Here is a 21,299-nt window from a genome sequence, read left to right on the forward strand (position 1 = left end):
CAGTAAGGTTTGGGATGAAAGGTTTAGTCTTAACTGGCATATAACAGATTGCCTAGCGAAAAGTTTAGTGAACTTTGTTCCATTGTTAGTGGGAAAAGTAAATGCTTTTATCAGGAATATCATTAGTACCGCGTAAATGTAAACAATACGGATTTCACGGTTGTGACCCTGGTTTGCCATTTTGTCAGCCACTTTGCCAAGTTGGCAGGAGATTTAAATATCCATGTAGTGTTTCATATTTTCCACACTAGCTAGAGAGCTCTATCTCATACGACAACTTTTGAATTAAATGTCATATTAACAATAATTAAACGATAAGAAGTTTAAAATCATGCTATTATTCACATCGTATTCGCATATCTGATTTATTGTTTAATATATTGTGTTAGACTGTAAAATTGCTTACAATATATCCTTTTTTTCTCTTAGGTTCGAGTATTTACCTTTTCCGTTGGACAACATAATTATGACAAGGGACCCATTCAGTGGATGGCTTGTCAAAACAAGGGTATGTATGCATACCATAATGGTTATAATTAATATAATTAACGTTTGATATTTTAGTTGGGAGCTCATTCATGTGAAAATTCTTGGTAGAACATAAGTGTGTAAAGGGTTAAACATAACACTGAAATGTATGTATGTAGATTTGGATCTTTTCATCATCCATAGAGGCATTCGTAGAAACAGGAGTCTGAGAGCGCTAAGCCAATAGTTAAATATCTGTGTCTTTTTGGTAACAGACTTATGATAGGTTAATGAGCAACATTTCTATTTACAAAGTAGTAATTTAGTAGGGTCGAGGCCTATTGGACCTTGTCTGCTTTTGCTCATGTAGAAGGGGGAAGGTAAGAAGACTACTGTCTCCATGTACACACAACTAAGCCCAGAATAGCAGTGAATTATTAATACCTGCTCTCGTCTGCACTCAAGATGAAAGATAGATAATAGACTTCTTGTGACCTTCATTTTTTTTCTTGCTCGAAGAGCATTACTGAACTGATTTTAGTCCAAAATGTCCATGTATCATAGTGGATTATATCCTACATTTCTCTAGTATGTACCAACAGCTTGATTCTACCACATCTGGAGAGGAATAGTGTTGGATACATTTGTCTTTTATATAAAGCCTGTCTAAGGTTTACTAGGTAAAGTAGCTAAATACATTATAATGTAGATACCTGTTCATTGCTAACCAAGCATATAAATAGTTACATTTTACATTTTGTTTCTAATTTCAAACATATAGCTCATATGTCATGCACCTTTTCATTGCCAGATATGTTTGTACTTGGTGGCCAAACTAACTAACCAAAAATTTCTGAAAGTTGATATTAAGCACATACATTATTTTCCTATGTTTTGTGGCACATCTCCAAACTGCAGAATGTACAGCTACAGGATTCACCATCATCTGTAAACAATATTGCGGTTTTGCTTTAGGGGTTTTGTGGCATCTTTTAGCCTTTATTGTGAAGTGGCCCAGAAACTGTATGGCTCAAAATCACATTAAGCAGAGACGACCAAGCACATCATAGGAAGATAAAGGAACGTAAAATGGATCCACTTTTAATGGAATTGCTTTGTTTTATTATGTGACATCTGTTCCTGTATGTAGCTCAAGTTATTCAAGTCTGAGAAGCCCCTGAGAAGCTACTTCATATGTAAAAATACTTCAAAATATGGCCTAAAAACTATGATGGATCAAAGGGACAGGGCAATATAACTAAATGCAGAGGCTATAAGTTGATTATTATTATTATTATTATTATTATACTTTATTTATAAAGCGCCGACAGATTCCGCAGCCACTCCGCAGACCACTCAATTAAACACTAATATATTTATATCATCCCATACACATAACCTCAAATGTCTATAAAACATAACTTTTAAAAATAGTCCATATAGGAATACGTAATTAATGTCTTCAGCAAAAGGCTCCACTTGACCAAACTGAGTTTTCTTACAAGAACTCAATTACACACTTTTCCTTTATCATTGGTCTCTTTCATAACATTAGACAGGCAACAATGAATCGGTGTATAGTTATGTTAATCCTGAATAATGGACTGAAGTCTAAACATGTAAAATAAACACTGTTAGCACAGACCTATGCTACTTTGCGCATACCTTTTGAAAATTACGTATTTTGATAGGGAAATATCATGTTACAAATGATGTTGAGACTCAAGCCAATTAGAATCTGCTAATATATCTTGTTGCAGATCTAAGCAGATACACTAGTGCGGGTCAAGCTGGTTACATTTTTCCTGTGTGACACTGGATGGTAGACAGACATTCTGTGAGCTTGTAATTTACTGGTAAATAAATTATTTGGGCAACCTACGTTTTCTAAACCTATTTACTTTCCAGACTCCGTTCTTGCAAATCATGCAGGAAAATCTATTTCAGATTTGCCCCAATAGTAACTAAGAACCAGAGGTCCATTTGTGGTGGAATATTCCATTGTGATTGCTTGGCATTTGGAACGATGCCTGTTAGCTTCATGCTATTAATATATTCAATATTAGGATATTTTAGCAAACTATTAAAAGCAAAATACACAATTTTGTCTAGAGTCATGCTGGGTGTACAAAAGAATGGTGTGGAAATAATATATCATTTTTTTTCATTGTGTTTAATTCCCTTTGCATTTTCTGTAGGTTACTACTATGAAATCCCATCTATTGGAGCAATCAGGATCAATACACAGGTGCATATTTTTTGTAAATTCCAGAAATCTCATAACTAGAATATTACTGTTTGCATAATATAACAATTTAAATAAAATCTTGTTATAATAATATATCATTCATTGTAATCCAAAATGCTTTTACTTATGTTGAATCACAAAATGAATTTAGAATCTACTTTTTTATCTGTTTTTCATATTTAGCAGATGAACATAGTGTTTGTAACAAGCAATGATAGGTGCACATGTGTGTCTAATATAATGGCTTATTAGAGTGTAAATAACATTTTCAAAGATTTAAACACAGCTGCCTGTTTTGACCCAAAGTTCCACTTGGTATATTAATTGTGAGCAGCTGCTGTAACATAAACAATCTGACACAAGGAAGACTTCAAGAGTCAACTCAACTTTTTAATGGAACCACTAATATGTTATTTAATGACAAAACAATTAACAAAGGTTTTTGATAGAGTTTGTTCATACGCATGGTATGCAGGAATAAAATACAGAATTATTTCCTGATGGACATATAATGTACTAAAATCCCACTGTATATTTGTGGCTTTGGAATGGAAAAAGTATTATTTAACAACATAATTCTGTATCGCATTTAAAGATTGGTTACATCTTATATATAGAACAATATAAAATAGTGAACATTAAATGAATGTTCCCAGTGTGCGGCTGTATGGTTGTTTTTAAGTTGGGGTGCCCCCTGTGGATAAAACCGTGATATGTAGCCTATTCAGTAGAAACAGCAGATGTTCTAGATAATTCAGACATGGGGTACTGAGGGCATATATATCAAAGATATCAAGCATTTAAAAGCTTTCTTTCTTGTAACAGGAATATTTAGATGTCCTTGGAAGACCAATGGTTCTTGCCAGAGAAAAGGCAAAACAAGTACAATGGACTAATGTTTACCTGGATGCACTGGTAAGAACACTCAACAGAAAATTTAATTACCTGGCTTTTTCAGAGGCGCTTACTCCAGAAACACGTTTAATGTGCAGTTAGTAAGAAGAAACTTCAGTGTGTTATTTGAATTATGCAACAACTTATTTTGTCTTCTGCAATATATCCAGGAGGAAGAAGTACTTTATAAATCTTAATTGCATATTCCATATAGATCTAAAATATACTTTGTTTTCCTTGATTGTTTACAAATTTAGCTCAGTTTGTTGCCATGCCTTATAGCTTGAAAAACATAAAAACATATAAACACAAAACATGTAAAAAAAAAAATAGACTTCGATAAAGACTTATGTAATGATTATGTAAAGAGAGTAATGATTCAAGCAAAATGTCGCCCTCACTCCTCAAATGGTTATAAACTTATTTCTGGGCAAATTCAAAGTCTGAAAGATGACCAGTCCAATGTAGCATCCAATACATTTTCAAAACCTCAGGTTCCCGCTCCCGATGTAAAAGTGATATATTGTTTCCATTTGCAGATTATTTCCTTCTTATAAGCATACAACAAACTTCAAATGACGACATTTGGAAAATAAGGGATAAAAAGTGGATTATTTAGACAAATAAAGGACACCGTTCAAGAACAATAGGGCACAAGCAAAATTATAATTGATCATCTCAACCAATTGAATTAAAGTGCTTGAAGCAGTGGTGTATTTTTGCTGGGCGCTGGATTGGCCTGAATAAAGTAATCCCTCTGAGAACTGGCTATCCAGAGGCATATGTATGGATTATAATATATTTCTATGTCCTCTATTATTATTATTATTATTATTATTATCTTTTATTTATATAGCGCCAACAATTTACGCAGCGCTTCTTACAATACATACATTCAAGGGGTATGACAAGACTAGAATTGACAGACTAAGCCAACTGTTTAGAGATCCCTACTCTTTAGAGATAATTGCTATGATATGCAGTTGTGGTCCAGCTCTTGGAACCTTTCAGCAGGGTTAAGAAGCAAGTGTCTGATATTTGTGCTGGTAGAACACAGATCTCCCCACCTTGTGGTTGGTACATGTATGTAGCCCGTTGCATCTTGCAAAGTCCTGTCTAAGTTTTATGCCCCTGAATACATGAATAAATCATAATACACAGGAATGACACACTTCATATTGTACTGCTAGCTCACAAGTTTGACATAAAAAATAATGAGATAATTGTATTAAATTAAATTGTATTAATCATATGGTTGACTAGTAAAGTTTAGATTGATTCTTCAGTAAACATTATGCAAACTCTTAATAGCCTCAAAAGGTTTTGTTATTTTTTGGACAACTCTCTAACTGCAATTACCCCATTGCCTTAATTACTCTAGCCTGTAACATCCCCTGTCTTTAGTCTACATATATGTCATGCAAACTGTGTAACATTTGCCTGAGTTCCTAATCTTTATGCCATACTCAAAAACCATTTCAAGTGAGTTATGCTTATTAAATGGATGAAACATGGTGAAAAAAATAAAGACAAATATTGTTATTTTAGTAATCACAACAGAGCCCTAATGTCAATACTGCGGCTTTCTAAATAAAAACATTCGGGCACCATGGCTCTCACAAATGGTAAGTGATGTAATCACAAACAGAAATAAGTTAAATAAACTCCATCTGTGGGGAAATGAGGACAATATTGTAAAAGGATACATGAGGGGAAAAGGCTAGCAATAATGCTATCCTAGGTATGAAATGTTGCTTTATTTAATATACAATAACTATTGATCACTACCTGCTTTTTTACACAAGAATCATACAACAAAATAGTCCATTGCATACAGGAATTTCATAAGCAGTCATTTAACTTTACTCTTTAAAGGTTGTTCTAATATATATATATATATATATATATATATATATATATATATATATATATATATATATATATTTAAATAATTAGCAAAACTATAACACACACACCTGATCTTTAAATAACGGAAGCTGATTTCCCATTACGATATGTTAACAGGGTCAGCGAGAAAAAGTCCCATTTTAAGCCCTGGACGTCCTGTTCTATTCACAGGGTGTTATTTGTTGAATGTTGCTGTTTGTATTATGCTTTAGAAGTGAAGGTGACTTTTCAAGGCTGAATAGAATTTCACCTTGTGTATGGACTGCAGGTTACCTGTGAGAGGATCAAATGATTTTATAGAATGGAATGATCTCTAGTTATCGGGTGAATATTTGTCTATATAGGCTAGCATATCCATAGCATGCTATACAGGTTGTTATTGTTAATGCTTGTTGTTAATAATGTTCAAACAGCAAAGGTAAAGTAGTCTCTTCTGATAGTTTTGATAAACACATTGTGATTAATGTAATCATCATTTGTATGGTTATTTTTGCTGCCTTATATTGTGGTAGCTCATCTTCAGTGATAGCTTGTACATAGAATAGGATATATGGATTATAAATCCTATGCACAGAATAAGCAACAGGTTTTCTGCTGACTTTTATTTTTTTCCGCTGACAGTTTAACCATAAAAAAGCTCAGCCATGTAGTAATATCTTTTTCTTATCTTAAGTTTTCTTTTTTTTTTTTTGGCCATACAATGTAAACAGTAGCAGGAAATCCGAACATTTAACAGCATTCCCGGAGAAAACGTCTTCTCTATTCTACTCGTTCCTGCTACTTCAACTGTAAATCCATATCTCTAACTTGTTCTCGCTTTCCAAAAGTTACCGTAAAACATTTCCACATGCTTCTGCTATAGGGTAAAGGACAGAGAATAGTTACTTAATTGAGCTCCTTGTTATATCATTTCCCCTTTAACTCAACTGAAGTTCACTGGCCGGCCTGGCATTATGCTTTTACTGGAAACTTCAAGGATGTTCTGTTAGTTTTGATTTTATTATAGTAAGGGCTTTAAAAATGGTACTTCTAGTTAAAATAAACAGTGAGTAATATCCTTAAGTGGTGGAGAATCCATTTCAAAAGTAATGTAGTCAGAATGGGTTATATGGGTGTAGCTATTCAATCTGGGGCTGGGTTGTCCCAGGTAATTTGTTTCTAACAAGCACTAAGTAGTTAAAGAAAGCCTGGCTGACTACAGTCATGTATAAAAAATAAAATGTCCCACAGAGACAGCCTTAGTAAAGGGGCTCCTTCCAAATCCCATTGATTTTGCTTAGGTATGCATTAAATATTTGTAGGCAGCATCAGAGGTCCTTTGCCATGAGTTGTATTAGGTAAAAATCTGGCAATGAAAGAACCAGGTTCAATGACCCATCTAGTTTGTACACTTGGGAAAAAAGAACCAGCACAAAATTTTCGCTCACTAGTCGGTCATTCGACTCCTAGGGCACACTAAAACTCCTTGCAACAAATGCTAATATTAATTTATCACCACTCGTCTAATCAAGTCAAAGAAAACCAGCAGGCAGCCCTTTCAGAACAAACAATGAACAGACCAAAAAAAGGTTCCAGATACCCTTTGTTAAAAACTGAAACTCATATGAGACGAATACATATTTTACATATACATGTAAAACCCAACACATTATCACATGTATCTAACTGTTTTTCTTTCATATGTGTGTTGTAATTAAATGTGTAAATTTATATAATGTAAAAAAAATATCAAATAATAAAATTACTGAGAACAAGTAATGAAAAAGGGCATTAAGGCAAACAACATTAAATAGCTTAATTTAATAATCCTCAATGCAAGTATTTAAACTTCGTGCTAGGGGATGGCTGTTGGCTCCATCTACTCTCTTCCCAGTTTCTACCCACTCTGTTTTTTTATAGATTGGGGTTAGATCTGCAGCTATCCCCACTCAACTCCAACCTTGTGTTCATCTAGCCAGCAAATCCAATGGCCTAGTCCCTGACACAGTCCAACCCACTCACTCCAAGAAGCACGAGAAGCAGTGCTCCAGCCGAGGAGAATTTACTAAGTATGCTTTTCTAATTGAGATAAACCGAAAAAAACAAAGCCCTGCCTTATAGAAAATAGCCATCGCCCAAATCTATAGTATCAGATGTTGAATAATGTCTTTGAGCAACTCTGGACCAAAGAAACATAAAAAAAATCACAATATTAAATAGTAAAATGCAGTATGTCAAAAATATTTTCATAATGCCTAAAATTAAATGTGTGTGCGTGGCTTCAACATATTTATATACTGACTAAAAATGATTTTCTAATCTTTATTAGCAAACGGTGTTGCAGTAATGCCTCAATGTCTAGGCATTCAGCAACACCGAGATCGGTTGATCGCCTTCTAAACATCAATGGTGTCACTGAAATGAGGGGTCAGACATTGCCCCTGATGCCGATCTGGGTGTTGCTGATCACTTTCTAAGCTTGTTTAATGAAATGACGTTACCGTATTTGTGTGACGTGCCTGACCCGTCAATGGACATTAAGGGGTTAATGGTAAATGATATGATTCAAAACAATGACATCTAAAGGAAAGAAGAAAAATACAACTAAACATGAGCACCGCAGAAATGTTAAAATAGCCAAAGGGTACAAAAAATAAAATCAGTCTTTGTCACAAAGGGGTTGTAGAAAAATGGTAATGTACTGTCAGGTTTGATCTAAGTTTAGTTTAGAGATGCTTATCGTACTTGTTTTTCTTTTTCAGGAGCTTGGCCTTGTCATCACAGGAACTCTTCCTGTGTTCAATTTTACAGTGGACCATAATGGAAAGAAAGTAAGTCATCCTATGCTGTTTTTGTAGCGACTGTACCTCCTGCTTTCCATTATACCTATATCATGTTTAAACATTATAACATTTGCTTAGGTGCTCTAAGATCTACATAATGCATCAAAAAGTAATGCAGTATTCTGCTACTTGAGATCAGTAGATATTGAGCAGTATTTACTATTTATTCTATGATCTATCAGACAGCAATATGTATAGTTATATCTTCACAGATAATATTCAGAATTTTTCTCTACAATTTTCAGATGTCTGTTTGAAAAGACAAATGCACCAAGCTTTTCTCATACACACTTATTTAGACACTTCCATGTGACCCTTTGTCACACAAAAAATGAATGTTTCCAATATACAATATAAATAATTCAAATAAGATGTGTCTTGGCTGCCACTGAGGGGATGGTCTCGATGTCCCTGCCTTGTACCACTGCTGTTCTCACTTTACCCCACCGTGCACCAGCAATCCTCTTCTAGGATGATGAACAGAAAAATTAATTTAACTTAAATATGAAATAGCTGCATAACTCATTCCCCACACAACCAGATAACTACATGGAATCAAATCCATGAAAACGTAAATAATTTTCCTCATATTTGATCTTCCAAAACAAGAAATCTACATTTATTGTACACGTTAGGTGAAACGTGTAGGGGTGCTGACCTTTTTTTTCCTTGGGAGAGGGGGAACTACTCACTACCTTAACCTTGTATTTAATTTAAGTATTTACTCAAGCAGTGAGAGTAGTAATATGTTTTGATTAGGAGCCACAGTGTGTTAAGGATCAGTTGAATGCAGTGGTTAGGATGTTGGTTTACTATACTCCATACTGTACATATATAACCAATGTTATGTCTTTTTAGTCACCTAATGAGAAGATTTTCCATTTTTAAATGAGATAATACTTATAAAAAATAAATATTACAATATAAGAGATATGGAGATCACCAGGCACACAATTATTTACAACACTAACAGTGTGTATACTTTATAAAATTCAGGAATGTATAACATACTACCAAAGCGGGACGGAGAGTGTTAATAATACAAACCTAAATCATAACAATAATATGGGGAGAAGTGTTAATAATAATATTCTTCACTTTGTGCAATAATGGCGAAGTAGCTCCGTGCTTATTTGTTTTGTCAGTTAACTGCTGAGAGAGACATTTTCTCCAGGGGGACAATTACTTGATTTCAAGTCACTTTGACATATTCACAACCTCCATGTGTAATACTTTTTATTGTAAGATGTCAGTGATATTACACTCAGGAGACCGCACCACCATTAATAACACTACATATTTTAAGCTCATCATGCTTTAACATTCCATATTATTGGACACATGATTTGCAGAATGCCACAGTGGAACATTTGTTATTTACAAGTATCAATTCAGGCTTACCGGGGCCCATGGTGAATGTTGTATGAGCTTCTTAAAAAGAACACTAAAAATACCACACACTAAAATTTCCTTTTTAGGTACCAACCATTAATTTTAATGACCCTCTTAGGCGTAAGTCAGTAAAAAGAACACCCACATATTCACTGAGGGAAAAAAAAGAGGGCATTGTCCCAATTCTGTACAATACTAAATAATTACAATTATTTAAATAATCCAATTAGGAAGACCTTAGGCAGTAAATGGATTAAAATATCTAACTGATCTTCAGTCAACATACAATGAATGGAATCAACATATTTCTTTCTTTTGTTACAAATGAGTTTCATCAGAACATACATTCTTAATAATGTCTTAAGGAAATGTATCTAACTCAGAATTGCAGAGAAGTGAGGTTGGGGGTTGGCTATATAGAGGGATTCTGCTACTAATTTGGTCTTGCTAAGTGGTCTTGTCACCATAGCAACCAATGGAATGTCCCTGCTTATAGGATCATTCCATTGGTTGCCATGGTGATATGCATTATCTACACTTGATTTAAATCCCACCTTGGCAAAATACACACACCAGACAAGCCAGAAGGCTTGTTTTTCCCTCAGAAATCTCATGGTGCTTTCACAACCACAAGGGATTCTGGGTAGGCACATGCAAACAAGGTTAACAATTGTTAACCTTGTTTGCATGTGCCTACCCAGAATCCCTTGTGGTTGTGAAAGCACCATGAGATTTCTGAGGAAAAACAAGCCTTCTGGCTTGTCTGGTGTGTGTAGATGGGTGTTTAATAATACTTCTATTTACCCCTTAAATTTAAGTGGAAGGGTTTCCATCACCTTTTACCCACCATAACTTATGTAATGGTATACCTTGGCAAAATGACATCAACAGTCATGTTATTGCCTCATCTGTCTTAAGGACAGGAGTTTTTTTTTCACTGTGATATCATGCTCATTAACATTTCATAGACCATTCTATTAGGTGTACCAGATGCTAGTGAAAACAATAATATAGTAAATAGTACGTAGAAGTTGGACAACAAACATTTAAATACAAAAATATTCTTTGTTCAATATATTTAACACTACAAAATGTTAGATATAAAGTAAATCATAAACCTTGAATAATAAACGAGTGACATTGGTTTTTTGTCACAAAACATATTCCAATCAGTCACCCATCACTGAATGTATCATCTCTTCATAAACTGTTTTTTAACCCCTTAATGATAAAGCACATACATGTACGGGCTCAAAATGCATTGTTTTCAATGGGTTTAGGGACCGCCCATTGTCCTTAAGGGGTTAAAGACATAGTGCAGATTAACAGCACACTCATTTTTGCAGGACTGCCATCACATTACGTTTGCCCAAATTATTTTTTGATGCGCTACTTGTTAAATCCTGTTTGCCCTTTGTACAGGGCTGTGGAATATGATGGCGCTAAACCATTAATCAGCGTTTTAAATAATAATAAAGAGTCTGCATTTAAGAAATAGAAGTAAATGTGTTGTCATTATGCTTGGCGAGGATGAATACAGAAAAACTTTGATCAGATTTTAGCAGTGATGTCAGATTTTCTATATCGCTCTGCATAGATCTATTTATATACACACAGCTATATACAGTTTTTAACAGAAATCATAGGAGTTCCGAAATCCCCTTCTTTTTTGTGGCGTTATTGATTGTGCTATTAAGCAAGCCACAGTATAAATCTCGCAGACATTATTAAAACATTTGTTTTATTAGACTGCATATCCTCTGAGGGAAAACTCACTCTGGGCTTCCTGACAAAAGGCCATGTAATGTAAACTTGGCCACACACACTCCATATTCTTTATTGGTTTCACGGGACCAAAGGCAAACGCTAATGTTTAATTGAAGTCAAGGGTAAAATACTATCAATAATCTCTGTTTAGATAGGAAGGATATTAACATATGCACTTTTAGTTACATCATCTCGATGAACTGTAGGGATTGTATAGGCTTTCTGAATCTTTAGGTACATTGGAGGCTTCACAATCTGCTGTATGCTCTATGACATTCAAACCATGTTTATCTTAACTAAGCACATGAGACATCTCAGATTGTGTTTACTAATATATGTCATTCTTTTTTTTTTCTTTTTCTTCATAGAACCAGCTCATCCTTGGAGTCATGGGAGTTGACGTGTCCTTGAAAGATATTAAAAGACTTACACCTCGTTTTACAGTGAGCTCCTAATTTTACATAAACTGTTAAGGGTCTTTTAACGTTATATATGCTTGGGGGCTTGCTGGCAAGCCTATGGAATAATGACGTAGCAGTGTAGGTCTCAATGGGCTGGTTATGCATTCTCAGGCATGCCAAGGGCCTTTTCAAATAGCACAAATGGACAACAGATTATATAGTGTTTTTGCTCATAGAATACCGTATTTGCTCGATTATAAGACGAGGTTTTTTCCAGAGCAAATGCTCTGAAAAATACCCCTCGTCTTATAATCGAGGTCGTCTTCTAATCAGACCTCATTCTGCTGGGGCCAGGCTGCTTACCGGTCTTTGGTCGCGAGCAGCGTCTCTTCTAGTAGCAGCAGGAGAACAGGAAGCTAGCACAGTCCTCACATAATTCTGCCTCCCCCCTCCTTCCTCTGGGGGCGGGGCCAGAGAAGTTGCTCGCACAGCCGGGCCCCTGAAGAAGTCTGCGAGTGAGAGATCTGCAGTTCAGGTAAGGGGGTGGGGGAGGGTTTTTGTGATTAATGTGTGAAGTATGTGTGATTAATGGAATGAATGAGTATTTAAATGTTTGTGAATGAGTGTGTGTTTGATAGCATGGATGTGTAAGGGGGGTGGGGGTGGTAGCATGGCATAGGGAGGTTGTAATCACACTACTATCATCCCCAGGTTCCAGCATGTACTGGCTGCCTTGGCTTGATAGGAGTGTGATTGCTGTTAGCAGTTATATAAATATATATATACCTCCAGAAATGCATTTTAACCCCCTATATGCCACTCAGCCCCATGAGTGTCCTTTTAACCCCCTATATGCCAGAGTGGCATATAGGGGGTTAAAAGGCATATCATGGGGCACAGTGGCCTATAGGAGGGTATAAGACATTTCTGGAGGCAGAGTGGCATATAGAGGGTTAAAAGGCACATCATGGGGCAGAGTGGCAAATAGGGGGGTATAAGGCATTTCTGGGGGCAGAGTGGCAAGCCTGGGGGCAGATGTGCATAACTGGGGGGGGCAGGTTGGCAAATAAAAGGAAATAAAAAATATATTTTTCTCAATCATAGCTTGTATTAAATATGAAAATTAGTTTACATGAATTAATATTTACTAGTAAAACTTTTTTCCTATAGGGTAGTCTTATATTTAGGCTTTTTGTTTTTTCCTAAATTAATATTTTGATTTTGGGGGGTCGTCTTATAATCGAGCAAATACGGTATAATATATAGAATATAAACCAAAAGAATATATAATTTCACTCTGATTCCTGCGTCCATTTTTTTTTAATGTTCTTTTTTTGTAGTCACTGTGTGCTGGGACAGTTTACAAGAACATTTGGAATGTTTTCTCAAATAGTATTCAGAGCAGCTACCACAAGAGGATATAATTTATAACAATATTTAACATTTTTTTTTTTAAAGAAAATACTGTAATTGGATGTATTTTGATAAATTTACATAAATGTAGCATTTTTGTGTGCCTGTCAGAATTAATTATGGGTTATATTGAACAATCTTAAGATTCCTGAACTCTTGCAACTCAAGAATGCAAGACGGGGGAGAGTCTGTGTGAAATCTTGCATATAACAGCTGTAATAAGTGTATGTAAAATATATGTGTGTATTATAGCTGATTTAATGTTTTTATATTGTAATTTTCCTATGCTAGATGTGTATTGGTGTGTAATAGTTCACCCTCTTTTCCTATCCAGCTTTGCCCTAATGGCTATTATTTTGCACTCGACCCCAATGGCTATGTGTTGCTTCATCCAAATCTTCAACCAAAGGTACGGAAACATGTCTATATTAATATAAAATAGAACAATTAGAAAAATAATACATTATATAAAATGTATTGTTAAAAACGTTGACAAAGTTTACATTAATAATAAAATAACATTTAAGCATATCAATATTGTAGAGTTGAAAAGCAATATTATTTTGAAAGATATTGTATCAAAACAGATGTCACTACATACCCTTTGAAAGACTCATTAAAGACTGATTCAGAAGTTTCTACTGCATTGAATGACAACTGGAATTGTTTTTTATTTGTCTGAGTACAATGAACGCTTCCCATGTGACATGGTTTTTTCTGTCCCCATTTATTTAATAATATACAATAGTTTCAGTGTATCTCTGCTATTGTATTTTTGTAGTGTTTATCATCACCATTAAATGGTGTAAAACCATGTTATTATATGAAAATAATAGCAACTTTTCTTATGATTTTCTAAAATATCTGCTTACTTTGCATAAAACATCTTTTGAGACTCGTAGTATACTTTTCCATTACACTACTGATGGTATCAATAGGGGGAAAAAAATGAAATGTGCAATAAGCAATTAAAATATGTTATCCAGATTTCAGTTTTGCCTATATGATGTGATGGTGCATGCTACACTGTGTGAGAAACATATCCACTACAACTAAGGTGTTCAAGTAAGTTAGCAGTTTTAAGGATATACTCTGATATTCCATGTTTATTCTTTTAACCTTCATTAGGACAATTTTACTAATAGACTAATATAACTTTAAACTAAATTATAACTGTGAGTTAACTCCTAATGAATCCACTGTATGCTTTAGGGGCTATGAAGGAAAGCTGAACCTAGGGAAAATATAGCGTATATGATAACATTCCTGTCCTTAAGAATTGGGTATACAAATAAATACTTAAAAGTGGTCTATTGAAGATTATTACTTAAAAAATGTGCTACTATTTAGGCAACTGTAAGGAAACGTAGGATGTTGCATCAAACACATGATTTTACGGAATGCAAGCTGTGGTCTTGCTTTTAATGTTGGAGGAATAAAAAGGTTATTATATCAGGGACCAAAAGCATGCATTAATAGTATAAAAGATTAATAGAAGCATAAACAATCATCTTTTCTGCCACTTCAGCCTGTAGGTGTAGGTATTCCCATGGTAAATTTGAGGAAAAGAAGGCCTGATATACAGGTAACGGTGAATGATCAAGAGCTGGTGCTAATAGCGGTCAGTCTGTATGGGCAGCTGGGAAACTAACTTTAAGCTACAAACAGCGCTACTATGCCTTCTGACGCATGCAATTTAGCCTTATCAATTTGAAGACTTTATGTATATATACAGACAGGCAGAAAGTGCCCTAATGTAAAAAAAAAAAAGGCTTTATTAATAAATTCCGCGAAGATTCCTGTTTGGCTAGGGCTGTGTTTAAGAGACGCTTATATTTGCTTTTACCACTAGGCTGGCAAAACAATACTTTGTGTGTGCCCAAAATGAGTATGCGTGGGGAGAACAGATGATGACAAAAGTAAAGTGCTTTAGCCATCATTTATTAATAGTTTATATAATTGGAGATTTTGTAAATAGATATAACCTTTACCTTTGCTGGTTTCTAACAGTAAACCAAGGACACTAAGAACCCTCTGATGTATAGATGTATATCTATATGTATATATATATATATATATATATATATATATATATATAAATATAATATTTGGATTTTACTTTGATTTGCCCCACTCATAATCTGATTGTCTAATTTTATCTTATGTTTAAGAAGAGATATGAAGATTTCCATCACCCAATTGCTGCTATGATTTGTATTTTCCAATACATCTAGTATGTGTGAGGGTTATATTACAATTTAGAGCTGCTTTTATGACAAATGTCAGATGGCAGCATTATAAAAATGTTGCTGATTACTCAGCATATAAAAGGACATTACACTTATAACCTAGGTGGAGGTTCATTGCAAGTCTGTATTACAGATGAAAATTGCCTAAGCATGGTCAAGCATGTCCATTATTTCAAGCCATATTTTGGACAAGAAAAAGAACATTTCAAAGTTACCAATTTCAACTGTATTAACATATTTGGTTAAAAGTAACTTTTAATATGACAATAGCTTTTCATCTGTAGTCCAAATTCATTTAGCATGTCTTGCATGGTTACAATATTGCTTGTATGTTGCATGGTATTTTATGTTTGAATACATTTCCTGTATGCACCTAAATACAATTAAATTACACAGCACTTTGCTTCCATAAATGGACTTTCATTTTTAAGCGTTACAGTCATCACATTATTATTGATGATGGAATTATGTGGTGTTCCTTAGCTGTAGAAACAATACATTACATAATGTCCTGCATCCCTTAATAATTCAATTTAATTCGATTGCCAGCATTGCTGTCTAAAAATCTACTTGTAAGCAAAGCCTTGCAGAGCTATCACAAAATCTACAAACTGTAAAACAGAGGCTTAAACAAAAAAAAGCATTTTTCAAGTTGCCCAATGATAGTTTTCGCTTTTTTGAGTTTGTTATTTTTATGTACATTGGTTGATTTTGTTTATTTCTTATGATATTATTTTCTTTTTCTACTTTTTTTTTTGGAATGGAACATATCTATTCTTCATGCATGATGCTTGATCCTGCTATTCGTAATCCGTTGCATGTAAGAACTGGCTTTTTTTTGCATTTTGAAAATATTCATATTTTGTTATGTTTGTGCTTTCATTCTCACTGACATTTATCAATGCAGAAGAGGATAAGACAATATAAAACAGTAATATTTAATTTACAATATAGATAAATAAATGATATAGTACATAATAGAGACGCACATGATAGATTATTCAAATGGATACGAGTATGGTGTGTGTGTGTGAAGATAGGGATTCACAGGGGGTGTCTCTATTCGAAAGTATGTAAATGCATCTTAATATGAACAGGTCTAGTCCTACCAGGGAAGTACCACTGTGTCTTGACCTATTTTAAATTGCAGACAGCATTTAATCACTTTACCCACGGCCTGGGGTGCTTTCAATAACTGGGTCTATTTTTGGTCATAATATGGCCTTGCAAATCTCTAAAACCTTCTTTGCCTATAACAAATTTAAAATCTTCTTACTTTAATGCTACTCAGCACCTATATTTGCATACTGTCCAACATAACATACACTGAGCATGGTTGTTGGTTAATTTAGTGTAAGTTATGTAATATGGGAAATGTGTGTTTTTGTAGTCTTCTCATCTGGGAAAGACGTATGTTCATATATATATGTTTTGCTGATTAAGATTTACATGTCTAGTGAACAGTCTTGATGTTTCATGGTTGTGTACTTTGGTAGGAAATAAAGTAGTTTGGGAAAATTTTAAGACAAGTTTGGCTTTTATATACTGTTATACTGTAATAACCAAACCATACATTCAAACTGAAATTCAGGAATACTCAAAATCAAAGAAGGGGTTTGCTTACAAGCCTTTTTCATTACCACTTCTCACTAATTTAGCATTTTTTCCCATGGCTTAGGGAGGGACAGGCATGTTGTATTGCACCTAGACACATCCCATAGTCAATATAATGCAAAACATATTCCAACGGTCACTTCTACTAGGGTGCATTGAACCCATTTGTGTATTATTAGTTTTTTTCTTTGCAAAACTTACTGAAACATTAATTGCAAAATATACCTAACATTTGAACTCAATTGAGAAGAGCAGCATCTGCTAGAGTCTTGAAAACGTATGTACAGTACAATTTCAACCAGATGAGAAAACATTCTCTATGTTCTTAGAACATATACTCCAATAGTCTGTTGAAATGTAGTCTCAATACAATATAATGTTATGGTCTTGATGGTCAACATTGTTTTGTAGCACAGCAAATCAAAAGTGGTAAGTGGTTTTCTTTAAATAGTTAGGTTTTTTTAAAATAGTAATTTGTAGCTACTGTTTTTTTCAAGACCATTGTCTTATATATTATATCTTCTGCCACAGAACCAAAAATCTCAGGAGCCTGTAACACTGGATTTTTTGGATGCAGAGTTAGAAAATGAACATAAAGTCGAGGTAAGATCTATTAACAGGACTAAAACACTTTTAAAATATCTACATTCAGAAGACTTTCAGGTATGATGGACCTTGAGGAGGCAGACAATTTGTTTGCCTAATGCTCAGATACTCCAGGTTTATTGTATGTAAGAATAAAATCTGGATACAATCAAATTCCATTGTTTTCTGTTTTATAGATTCGTACTAAAATGATTGATGGTGAAATCGGGGAGCGTACCTTTGAAACATTAGTGAAATCTCAAGATGAGGTAGGAGTCTTGTGAACTTAGTACATTTATATAGAATTTCAATACATGAGAAGCTACTGATTAAGAGAAACTACAAACAAATGTACTAAATTATCTATAGACATTAAGGTGTGGACCCCAAGGTCTATACATTTTGCGTAAGTGATGCAATTGACTGAAACAGAATTAAATGGTTTTCATGAAGCGGTAAATAAGATTAGTAATACATTCTTCTTGGGAACAAAGTTTTACACTGGAGGCATCTCTGATCAACATTCCAATGTTCAGGTTAGATTGCCAAGCCTTAGATCTTTTAAAATGAACATAAATTATGCAATGGGGCATGAATACGGTTTAACAATTTTTCCACTAGAAACAGCAAATGTCAGACTGTGTCTGTTTTTATCTCCTGATCAGCTTCAAACACCCGTGTTATCTTACATTATGTAAAAAAACTGCAAAAAAACTATAGACATCTATTAAAGTGATAAATAAAATAGCATTGGTACATACGATGACCATATTACGGAATAAGCGCCAGAATCACAAAGACATAATATGATAATAATAGCACTAAGTGATGATCTAGTCACTTTGGAAAAGGTGCCACAACAGTATTTAATAAAATGAAAACTGTAATCACATTGGTTCATACCACTACAAATCACAATGTTACAGATGTAGGATCAGAAACATCTGTAACATTGTGATTTGTAGTGGTATGAACCAATGTGATTACAGTTTTCATTTTATTAAATACTGTTGTGGCACCTTTTCCAATGTGATTGAGGAGTACTTGGTGTGCAAAGCTGTACATGTACATTTTCTACTGACACTGGAAATATGTCCACCATGGTGTGTAAAACACAATCTTGTAGGAAAAAATAAGTCACATTTTCCCCTTGTATGTTTAATCATTATAACTATCAGGGGAGGAGGGCAGGGAACATTCAAAGGCAATTCCCCTTGCCCTCATTGCCAGCCCACTCCTGCATATTTGCTGTTTTAGTTACATATCTAAAAATTATTACCCACAGTCAAACATTCAGCTAAACACTGTGTCGGACTATTTAGACTATTATTATGGCTTACATTTCATCTTGATTCACATACATTGCATATGGAGCGTCATTTGTATTTGTTAGCAAGTACTGAGATCACCATATCTGTGAACTCTCCAGGCTTCACCCAGAGACACCAGATGGGTCACTGTCTTGTTTCTTCCCCAAGGGAGCGGTGCCTGGCCATGGCTACTCTCACCAACTCCTACTCCTTCTCCCTAACCACTTAATACTGTCTGTGATCATCCCTGCCTCCATGGATAGCTAGCCCTGTCCCATTAAAAAGCCCCTTCCTTGGAAGAGGGAGAGCTCAGGGTAGCCTACCCCGAGAAGTTCCCTGGTATAGAGATCAGTTGTCAAAAGTCATTAATACAGTAATTCACCTTTTCATGGCAAAAGAGAACACACTATAATAGAGAGAGATACTCTATGTTGGAGGATCAGAGTATATTGTGGCATTTTAAGCACACACCTTTATGAATGTATATATATCGTAACTGTTGAAGAACTCTTGTATAGATTATGGTTCTTGAGAAATCTGCTTTATTACTTTCAATTGCTGTTTTTCAGAGGTATATTGACAGAGCAAACAGGACATACACATGGGGTCCGGTGAATGGAACAGATTACAGGTACCAAAATGTTCTGTTTCATTGTAATTTAAGTGTTTAGCTTTTGGTGGTGGAATTATTTTATTTTCTCATTTTGAGCTGAACTTGTTAGAACGTTTACCAATTTTTATTTATCACTCAAACCTATTACTGTATATCATTATACATGGCAACACGGAAAACAGTATCTTCTTAATTATGACTTAGTTTGGATTTAAAAAAAATAAATAAATCTTTTCCACTCAGAAACAAACAATTGCTATTAGCCTTTAACTTTTTTTGCAGCTATAAATAAAATATGCTGGTGTACTCACCAAAGCTCTACAGAAGCCTGACCATAAGGCTATACCAAACTGCGCCTCATAAAAGAAAAAGCAGGCACATGTCATTTAACTTAAAACACAATTACAAAAAAAATAAAAATCAAAACATGATTGTACCCCAGTTGAATGGATAAAGCATCTTAAGCAAGGAAATTACTCATTATTTCTTTAGGCATGAGTCATAAGCTTGTTGATTTTAGAGTTGAGTAATACAAATGTCACATGTGACACTGTTAAAGTTCACTTTGACTCTATGTGCAACAATGTACTAAAATGCTATCTGCTTAAGATGACCCTGCATCCTCCGATTTTGCAGGCTGGATTAGGGATGTAAACTACGTTTTCCTGTCTCTAAAGTGAGCTCAATAACATGGGACACGTGCTGTTTCATAATTAGCTTTAAATTATATTTCCAACAGATACCTGGTTTCATATAAGCTCTGTGCCTTTAGAGTGGAAGGCTGTACATGGATGAATTGTAATTGTTAGGATACAGTTGTACACATATCGACTTAGCCAACTATTACAGCATACACAAAGAGTCTGGGGATATCATTAAAGTAACCTAATACAGTACATGCTCTGTGAAGCCAAACATCTTAATGTGCAGTTAATATCAGTGGTATACTTGCTGTCCCCATGTACACATTTCATTTCCTTAAAACTGCACAGAAACGGAAAATAAACAAGGAGATCACATAGGTCTAAAAAATGTGGAAACGGAGAAAACCGCTCCCTAACAATTGGTAAAAAGTATGTATTTAAAAAAAAAAAATCAATCTTTTATATTAATAAGGGTTTGGCACCAGTAAGAACAGAGATAATTCCAAGGTTTCTATACCTTATTCCAATAGTCTTTATGGTTATTAATTTGCATATCCTGTATTAGAAATTGAACCACTGGGTGTCTTAATTTGATGACATGATTGAACCTTAAACTTGGTTGATTAGAGTATCAGGGTAAAATTATGTCAGCAGGGTACCTAAGCCAAACAGCTTACATTCTAGTTGTAAGAAGCTGTTGTGATTTATCATCACATTTGGAATGTTGAGTCAAAGTTACACATTAACATATATAGAAGGTATGACATTTCTTGGCTACTTTTATATTTTTCTAGACTTGATATATATTATGTCTATCCAAATAAATGCCAGTTGTAGAACCAGAAAACATACTTTTAATGAAAGTTTCTGTTCTCATAGTGCAGCTTTTTCCTTGATTCAGTTAAATGTCTCCACCTGTGCGCAGAGGGGAAGAAATTTAATGAACCTAGTAACATACAAGATGTTTGACT

General features: G+C 34.5%; 1 protein-coding gene across 6 annotated transcripts in view; it reads left to right on the plus strand.

Moving 5' to 3' along the window:
* LOC149298836 (voltage-dependent calcium channel subunit alpha-2/delta-1-like) overlaps positions 1 to 21,299 on the plus strand; it is a 248,142-nt gene that overhangs the window by 196,427 nt on the left and 30,416 nt on the right. For 3 of the 6 annotated variants that reach the window (XM_089487145.1, XM_089487147.1, XM_089487143.1), the window contains exons 13-21: positions 430 to 508; positions 2,667 to 2,716; positions 3,542 to 3,631; positions 8,260 to 8,328; positions 11,868 to 11,942; positions 13,648 to 13,722; positions 17,708 to 17,779; positions 17,959 to 18,030; positions 19,641 to 19,702. In XM_089487145.1, coding sequence (XP_089343271.1) covers positions 430 to 508; positions 2,667 to 2,716; positions 3,542 to 3,631; positions 8,260 to 8,328; positions 11,868 to 11,942; positions 13,648 to 13,722; positions 17,708 to 17,779; positions 17,959 to 18,030; positions 19,641 to 19,702 — 644 coding nt within the window. Of the gene's footprint in view, positions 1 to 429; positions 509 to 2,666; positions 2,717 to 3,541; positions 3,632 to 8,259; positions 8,329 to 11,867; positions 11,943 to 13,647; positions 13,723 to 14,841; positions 14,899 to 17,707; positions 17,780 to 17,958; positions 18,031 to 19,640; positions 19,703 to 21,299 lie in introns of all 6 variants that reach the window. The other 3 variants (XM_089487146.1, XM_089487144.1, XM_089487142.1) reach the window with 2 other exon arrangements.

This window comes from Sceloporus occidentalis, unplaced genomic scaffold, assembly GCF_023333645.1.
Source record: "Sceloporus occidentalis isolate IW3139 unplaced genomic scaffold, rSceOcc1.0.p SCAF_31, whole genome shotgun sequence".
Taxonomy (NCBI): domain Eukaryota; kingdom Metazoa; phylum Chordata; class Lepidosauria; order Squamata; family Phrynosomatidae; genus Sceloporus; species Sceloporus occidentalis.